The sequence below is a fragment of the Chrysochloris asiatica genome, unplaced genomic scaffold, assembly GCF_000296735.1.
Source record: "Chrysochloris asiatica unplaced genomic scaffold, ChrAsi1.0 scaffold00261, whole genome shotgun sequence".
Taxonomy (NCBI): Eukaryota; Metazoa; Chordata; class Mammalia; order Afrosoricida; family Chrysochloridae; genus Chrysochloris; species Chrysochloris asiatica.
Genome location: NW_006408779.1, coordinates 2870977 through 2880392, shown reverse-complemented (window position 1 = coordinate 2880392; position 9416 = coordinate 2870977). Strand labels below are relative to the sequence as shown.

The 9416-nt window shown below is 46.1% G+C and overlaps 1 protein-coding gene across 1 annotated transcript in view; it reads right to left on the bottom strand.

The window, feature by feature from the left end:
- Positions 1 to 9416, bottom strand: part of LOC102842692 (E1A-binding protein p400-like) — a 19400-nt gene that overhangs the window by 266 nt on the left and 9718 nt on the right. The window contains exon 2 of the mRNA XM_006874084.1: positions 8462 to 8607. Coding sequence (XP_006874146.1) covers positions 8462 to 8607 — 146 coding nt within the window. The remainder of the gene's footprint in view (positions 1 to 8461; positions 8608 to 9416) is intronic.

Genomic DNA, 9416 nt, shown 5'->3' with positions numbered 1-9416 from the left:
AGGAAGGCTTCAGTGCCCCAAGCGCCATCATGGAGCCTGAAGACCCCAGTTGTTAAGTGCCATTCATTGAGTCAGTTCCAACCCATAGTGACCCTGTATTGGGTTTCCGAGGAGCAGCTGGTGAGCTTGAACTGCCGGCCTTACAGTTCAAACAGCTTTGCAGTCTGGCGCATCAACCCACGGCGCCACCCCAGGACTCTAGAGACCCTAGACGGGGGCTTAAATCAGGATCTTGTTGCCCTAAATCATAAAAGGAGTTAAGGAGTTGACAGCTGATATTTTTAAGCAAGATTTTGGTTCCACATTGATTCTCTAGCAACCTAACTGAGCATTTAGGAGAAAATGTCCATATAGGCACTAGTCCACTAGTGTACTGCACACGTGATATTTTCTGCTCTTGTGTTGTTAGAAACCACTGAGTCGCTAGTGACCCTGTGCACAACAGAAGGACACGCTGCCTGCCTAGCCCTGTACCTTCTCAGAGTTGTTGCTACATTTAACCCTACCGCTGCTGCCACTGGGCTAAGCCACACCTCACTGGGTTCTTCCTCTTCTCTCCAACCCTCTGTTTTACTAAACATCATGATATCCTGGTGCCTCCTGACAATATGTCTGAAGTTTGAGAGACAAAGTCTGGCCATCCAGGCTTCCAAGGAACATTCTGGCTGTACTTCTCTCAGCACAGATCGGTTTGTTCTTTCGGCAGTCCATAGTACTTTTAATATTCTCCAACACCATAAGTCAGCTGCAGCAGTTCTTCTATGGTCTTCCTTATTTACTGTCCAACTTTTACCTGCATATGAGGCTATTAAAAACACCATGGCTTGGGTCACGCAAACTGACATCTTTGTTCGACACTTTCAAGAGGTCTTGTGCAGCAAATTTGTATCATCTGCATATCGCAGGTTGTTAATGAGTCTTCTCCTATCCTGATGCCTCCTATTTTTCTCTGATTAGTTGTTCACCTTAGAGATTAAACATGGTGAACGAATACGCTCCTGGCACACACCATTCAATGTTCCCTTTTCTGTTTGAACAACTGCCTCTTGGTCTAAGTAAGGTTCCTCCTGAGCACAGTGAAGTCTCCACAATACTGACCGGAGTTTTCTCATGATTCACACAGTCTTTGTATCAGTCAGTAAAGCACAAACATCTTCCTGGTCTCTGCTTTCAGCTAAGATCCATCAGACATCAGCAATGATTGCCCTCATTCTGTGTTCTCTTTTGAATCCAGCTTGAACCTCTGGAAGCTCTCTGTCAATGTATGGCTGCAGCCGTTTTGGAATTATTTTTAGCAAAATTTTGCTTGTGTTAGGGTATCGATATTACCTGATTTCTACAACATTCCATTGGGTCACCTCTCTTTGGAATGGGTGCAGATAAGGATCTCTTCCAAACAGTTGGCCAGAAAGGATCTCTTCCAAACAGTTGGCCAGATAGTTGTCTTCCAGATTTCTTGGCAGAGATGAGTGAAGGGCTCATCTGCAGGGCTGCCTCACTTTGCTGAAAGATTAATATTTATATGCCATCAACTCCCAGAATCTTCTTCTTTGCCAATGACTTTACGCACCTTGGACTTCTTCCTTCAGGATCACTGACTCTTGATCATATGCTGCACCTCGTGAAATGGCTGAATGTTGACCATTTGTTTTGGTACCATACCTCTGTTTATTCCTTTTCTCTTCCTTGGATGCTTTCTACATCATTCAATATTTTGCCCACAGAATCCTTCAATACTTCAAGTCGAGGCTTGAGTTTTTATCCAGTTCCCTGAGCTTGAGGAATGCTGAGCGTGTTCTCTTTTGATCTTTGCACATTTAATTATAATATTTCACTTGTCTTCTTGAGATTCCTTGTGAAGTTTTCTATTCAGCTCTATGATGTCATCATTTCTTCCATTTGCTTTTAGCATCTCTACGCTGGAGAGCCAAGTTTCAGAGTCTCTGCTGACATCCATTTTCTTTTCCTTCGTTCTTGTCTTAATCATCTTTTGCTTTCCTCCTGTGTGATACTCTTGATGTCATCCCAGAATTCTTCTTGTCTTTGGGCTTTAGTGTCTAATGCATCCAATCTGTTACTGCAGTGATCTCTGCACTTAGGTGGGGTATGTTTAAGGTCATATTTAGGTTCTTACAGACTTGTTTTCTTCAGCCTGAACTTGCATATAAGCAATTGCTGGTCTGTTCCACAGTCGGCCTGTGGCTTTTCCACAGGTGTAGTCAATTTGATTTCTGTGCATTCCATCTGGTGAGGTCCATGTGAATAGGCGTCTTTTATATTGTTTACAAAAGATATTTGCAATGAAGTCATTGGTCTTACAAAATTTTATCACATGTGACCTCCAGCATCATTTCTATCACCATGGACATACTTTACAACTGATCTTTTTTTTAACAACATTTTTAAAAATAACTTTTACACTTCAATCACCAGGAATGATCAATACATCTTGATAGCATGTTTGATCAATTTCAGACTGAAGTAGCTGGTACAGTAATTCAATTTCATCATCACTGGCTTCAGTGGTTGGTGCGTAAATTTGAATAATAGTGGTATTAACTGATGTTCCTTGTTGTTGTTATGTGCCGTGGAGTCGGTTCTGACTCATAGCGACCCTGTACAGGGTTTCCAAGGCTGTAAATCTTTACGGGAGCAGAATGCCTCATCTCTCTCCCGCGGAACAGCTGGTAGTTTCAAACTGCTGACCTTTTGGTTCACAGCGCGATTCGTAACCACTACGCTACCAGAGCTCTAGACGTATGGATATTATCCTATCACAGACAGCGTTGTACAAAAAGACACATCTTTGAAATGTTCTTATTGATAGTGGATGTACGCCATTTCTCCTCAATTTGTCATTCCTGGCGTAGCAAAGCATGTGACTGTCAGATTCATAAGGGCAAGTCCGTTTCAGCTCACTAACACCTAGGATATCGATGTTTATGTGTTCCATTCCATGTTTTATAATTTCCAATTTTCCTAGATTCATGCTTTGTCCATTATTAATGGATGTTTACATGGTGAACTCCACTGTGAGGAGGCAGCCCTTCCCCCTGCACATCCTGAGGGGCTCATCTTCCTGCACTGTATCGGCTAATACTCTAGTGCTCTTCCCAGGCTTAAGTATCCAATTGTATTAGTTTCATAAATATCACAATGTGTGTGTACAAAATTATACATGGCATTATTAGGGTGTGTGATAGAGTAAGCCTTCATAGTGACTTTGGTTTCTAAGTAAAGAAATGTCTTCAAAATTCAAATCATTTTGAGACTAAAAATACCAAAAACTCAGCAACCAAAGCCTCTAATGCCAACCAACTGATGAATTTTACTTCGTACCTGTCGCAGACAAGTTACCGTATTTATTCCATGCATCCAACCCTAGTCGCGTTAGACTGTAAGTGAGCACCAGGGCTGACGAGACAGGAGCGTGTGTCATCAAGCTCCCTGAGAGAGTGATGTCTGCGCTTGTGCTAACTAACCTGGCGTCACCCACCCCTCAGCCCCCTGGCACGGAGCCTTTCTCTGCCCCTCACCAGCCAGGACTCTACAAGTCTGTTAGCTCCCTTCATGCAAATGAGAACAACAGGCCTGTTCTCCCTGCAATAAGGTGTTGGCATCTCTCTGCTCGGGAAGAAGTCACCCGATGCTTAAAATGAAATCCAGGTGTGGCACAAAGCACTGTAAATTAGCATGGGGCTGCTGACTGCAAGGGCAGCAGTTCACACCCACCAGCCACTCTGAGGGAGAAAGATGAGACTGTGTTCTCTCGTATGGAGCAGTTCTACTGTCTCATCACAGGGTCCTTGAAAGTGGGGATCAACTTGGTCAAGTATTGTTAACGGCACCTGTAGGTGTGTATGCCTGTGAGAGCCTGCATGTACGTGTGTGTGTACATGGTATGTGTGCATACCTGGTGATGTCCATGTCCTGCTGTCTCTGACATGTTTCTGTCCCTGTAGGAGTCACACTGCCTGGCACTGGATCCTCTGTGATCATTACCTAGAAGATAAAACAGTATAGACTTTTAAATGTGCACGGACAGATTTTAAATGTACTAGTGTAGTGTAGGAGTTCTGGTAGCGTAGTGGTTACAAATTGAGCTGGGAACCACAAGGTCAGCAGTTCGAAACTCCCAGCTGTTCCGCAGGAGAAAGATGAGGCTTTCTAGTCCCGTAAAGATTTACAGCCTCGGAAACCCCGTACAGGCTCGCTATGACTCCACGGAACGTAACAACAACAACAACAAGTGAAGTACTTATAAGTCGGGCTGCTAACGTCAAGGTCGGCAGTTTGAAACTACCAGCCATTCCACAGGAGAAAGATGAGGCTTTCTGCTCCCATAAAGATTTATAGCCTCGGAAATCCTGTAGACGGTCACTATGAGTCGGAACCGACTCCATAACACACCACCAGCAGCCCCCTCTCCTATTCCTCCTACCTCACATCACAGCTTACAGGCATCAGCCAGTGCCGAGGATACATCTGATAAAAAGCCCTACTTGCCTGTGAACTTCAGAGTAGCAAACTTATATCTGCTTCTTGTTAAGTATCGTGGAGTCGGTTCTGACTCATAGGGACCCTGCACAGGGTTTCTGAGACTGTAAATCTTTATAGGAGCAGAAAGCCTCATTTTTCTCCCGTGGAACAGCTGACAGTTTCAAACTGCTGACCTTGAGGTTTGCAGCCCAAGTCGTAAGCACTTGTTAAATACAGAACTAGGTTCCCAGATATGAAATGTAAGTTGTCAAATGTTTACTCTTATCATTTGTAACTTCAATCACGAGTCAAGCATCCTGTTAAGTACAATCAAGTCGGTTCTGACTCACAGCCATCTTGTATAGGATTTCCAGGAGTAAATCTTTGCAGAAGCAGAAAGCCTCATCTTCCTCCCATGGAGCATCTGTGCTTATCCTACAGAGCCGCTGCATACTCCTTCCAGAAGGAGATCATGCATGGCCCTACAGCACCCTCACCATCACTCCTGCTGTTTTCCTTGACTTGTTTATGGGTGCAATCCATACTGGTGGCTGGATGTAACCTTCACATCTCTTCAGTAAGTGCTTCAAGGCTTTGCTTTCAGGAAACCAGGCTGTGTCATCTGCATAACAAAGGCTGTTAGTGAGTCGTCTTAGTGAGACTGAAAGTTTTGTGTCCAGGAGACTTGAGAGACTTGGGCGGGGATTCTCAGTGGCTTAGGGATCTAAGTCAGGAAATCACCTCCATGCTTACGTCTGCTGTGAGTGGCCAATCATCAGAAGCAAAGTCCCTGGGGGGTGGGGTCTACAACACCTCTCATCTTACACAGGAGAAAGCAGCGAGCAGAGAGAGGGACCAGTTACCTCCTTGAAAATGGAGTGCTTGCTCTGGACCTGGGGTCCCTCCACCACTGTGAAGCTCCTAGGTCCATGGAGATCTTTAAGGAACACTGGGCCTTAGCTGAAAGGAGACCACGACCTTTCTCCAGAACTGACAGAAAGACAGTGTCTTTCCCTAGAGCTGGCACTCTGAGTTTGTAATTCTCGCCTCCCAACCTGTGAGAGGAGTTCCGGGGTGACGCCGTGGGTTAATGTGCCAGACTATAAAGCCATTTGAACTGCAAGATGGCAGTTCAAACTCACCAGCTGCTCCTTGGAAACCCTATGCAGGGTCACTATGGGTTAGAACTGACTCGATGGCATTTCACAACAATCTGTGAGAAGACATGTCTCTTTGTTACATGCACCGACTTTGAGATCCCCCTTCCATCAGCACTACTGGAGTCCTGCTATGGTGCTGGAGAATAAGAACTGGACCACAAGGTCGGCGGTTCAAACTCACCAGCCGCTCCTCAGAAACCCTATACAGAACCACTGTGAGTGATGGTACTAACAACCATCCATGCTATCCAGCTTCTCAAATCATTTCCTCAGCATGAGGAGGGGAAACAGACTCTAACACACAGCCCTGGATTTAAGGCAGACAGTGCCCCTTCCTGTTCACACAACACAATGACGTGTCCTTGAAGTCCTATTCTTCACAGCTGGATCCATTATTTGTTATGATGCACATAGTGGTTTTGTGTTAATAAATAAGGGTAAACATTTAAAAAGGAACCTTGGGTAGATTGGATGGCAAAAGCCAAGTATCGCTTCATATGCCAACAGCATCTTAAGCAGAAACATGAAGCCTAAACGGTTACTAGATGGACTGCAGCCATCTGGGTTTTGAATCCACAGACCCAAGTGACCTGGCTATGTCCCCATTAGGAGGCAGGCTCTCAGGCACTGTGAGGCTTCTTGGGAAAGCTCGGGGTTTTTATCTGCAACCCTCACTGCAGACGTGGGCTGCTGGCAGTGTAGACAATCCTCAGAGGGAGGATGGTCAACACCAGGTGGTACTTACTGAGAACTGGCCTGGTACCACAGCATGTCTTTTGGGCCTGAGCCCTGTGTTAGTGTGTTTATGTATCTAGTGTGTCCCTCATCCCAACATGGATTCGTCACTCTAGGAGTGAAGACTCCAATGTCTGCACAGCTCGTCTGTGACCTCACCAACACAGGGTGCCTGCCCTGAGTGTGGGGCCTGGACTCCAGAAAGGTCAGTACTGCTGTGTCTGCAAAGGAATGCCAAACTAGAAGAACTTGGCATCCTCAGGTCAAACCTGGGGCACACACACAGCTGTGAGGGTACACTGAGATAGCTGCCGATTCTCAGTGTGACCAGATGGTCAGACGTGAGGGTGTCCTGAGACAGCTGAGACTCGCTGAGACTGGGCACGCCATACTCTATAACTTCCACTGGTTCCCAGAAAAAGTGACTATTTTGACCTCTTAACGAATTGTTTAATCTCAGTGAAGGGTCTACTAGTATTCACTGTACAATTCTGCCAACATTTTCTCTAAGTTTGGCCTTCATCAAGATAAACTGGGGAAACAGTCAAAGTGCTCTATTACTGAACATTTGTTACCAAGAAAGGAATCCAAGAGAAACCTTAAAGCATTTTTTCTAAAAGATGGACCTAGTGAAGCGAAGCCCTGCTTACTTTCCTGGCTGACCCGCCTGATCACTCACAGCATGGGTCACGTCTCATCCTGCTTCCTGACATTTCCTGAATTCCGTTCCCAGACCTTACAGTGCCCTTTTCAAGGTGCTACACAAAGACCTGCTGACAAAATATTCGTGAAACTGGAAAATGGGAGTTGTGAAATGGTTTTCAAATAGAGAATGATCAACTTACTTGAATGAGACATTTCTTTCGCCCACAGCCTGTGGATCTCGAGAGTGACACGAGACTTGACTTCATTTCAGTTGAGGATATTCGCGCCGTGGACTGCATCCAGTGAAGCAGCCCCTGCCGGCCGCCTCCTTCCAGGCAAGCTGCCTCCTGCGTGAAGTCTTTGCTGACCCTTCCTAGGGGATTCTCTGTGCGTATTACTCAGCTTTGTATCATCAGCCAGGTGACTGAGTGTTAAGACGTCATACCCTGATGACTAGGCCAGCCTGGAGGACACAGTGAATGTTTGTGGCTGCCCTGCATTGATGTGGTCTCCCGGCGTTACTTTCCCAACAGCGTGTGCTCACTGCATGTCTGGCACACTTTTTCATCATGCGTGGCACACTTAGAAGACTATAGATAGTGTCAACAGAACTTCTGTGTGTACTGGGAACCAAAACAGTCGTGTAGCTAGAAGCCAGCCTGGACTGTCTCTGAGGCATGCCTGTCTATGAAAACTGTGTCCGTGAAAGTACGAGGAAGGAACATCGTGTCTGAGCTGTGGTCTTCAAGCGTTTTCTTGTATTCTGAAATCTAGAATTGTTTTCCTGTGCTACTCACCCCGTACGGTATGCTTCAAGATGAAAACAAAGTCACTTCATCCAGGAGGATGGAGAAAAGCACATCCATCCCTGTGAGACTGCTTACCTTCACTCACTTCACAGTAACAACTTCAAACTCACGCAGGCCAGCATGTCAGAAACAAGCATGTCTTCATTTCACTGACAGTCACTTGGAACCTCAAGCATGGCAGTTCAAGCCCACCAGCCACTTCCTGGAAAACCCTATACTGATTGGGTCACTATGGGTCAGAATCGACTCGACGGCACTTTAAAAAGAAAAACAACAACGAAAAACTGACATAATCCACGCTTTAAAACTTGGAAATGTTGGGACAGCTGGACACACATAGCAAAGTGGAACGCATGTTTCAATAGGGAGGATTGTAATCGACGTAAATAAACCACAGTGAGTATCAACAGCTGAGGGGAAAGCTGACCTGGTCTGTGGCCCTTTACCACATTCACAATGAAAAGTTCAAGCACGTTTGAAATGCATTATGAAAGCCCTGTTAGAACTCTGAAACCTCGTAACACATCCTCTGGATATACACTTCTTACCACAAGAGGCCGGACTCTGCCAGAGAACATAAAGCCACATGAGGAAGCCTGGGCTGGGCCTACACCGAGACTCATCTGAGCCCACCGCACTGGTTGCTGCTGGGAAGAAACGGCAGCAGAACCCTTTGGCGGAAGCTGGGCTGCAAGAGCCATGGGAAGCCCAATCTGCCCATCCCTTCCTGTCAACCTTGACCTGAGAGGAAATGTGAGGGGAACACTTTTCACGTGTGTCTAAGGGCAGGAGAAAAACGAGGCTGGCTTCCTGTTCCTGTAAATATGTTTGCCTTAGAAACCCTATACATGGTCACTATGAGTCACAACCAACTTAACAGTGCTTAACAGGGCTGGCCCATGAGCCTGTGTCACAGGCCACAAGTGGGCCAGGAAGAACAGAACACTCTGGCAGCTCAAGTTTTCTCTCACTGATGCTGGTGCTGACTTCTAACAGCTACAACCAACCCTCTGCCCCAGCAGGATAGACTGCTGGCTTACAGTGAGGACGGGACCAAACCCACTCTGAAAATACATCCGTTCTACGCAAGCAGTTGGAGTCGTGCTGTGGCATTGTTAAATCAGCACTGGACTGCTAAGCACAAAGTTGATGGTTCAACCCATGAGCTCCTTCTCAGGATCCTATACAGCATTGCTGTAAGACTGACTCGATGGCAGTTAGCAACACCAATAGGAACACTTGGGTGTTCAGACGCACCACTGACAGGAAATGAGCTCCAACAGAACTTCAGAGCCCAGCAGTCACAGGGTAGAAATAAGGCGGCTGCAGTGTGCCCGAGAAAAGTTACACACAGACTTACCTTGTCAGAAATAAGGCGGCTGGAGTGTGCCCCGAGAAAAGTTATACACAAACTCACCTTGTCAGAAATAAGGCGGCTGGAGTATGCCTCGAGAAAAGTTATACACAAACTCACCTTGTCAGAAATAAGGTGGCTGGAGTGTGCCCCGAGAAAAGTTATACACAAACTCACCTTGTCAGAAATAAGGCGGCTGGAGTGTGCCCCGAGAAAAGTTATACACAAACTCAC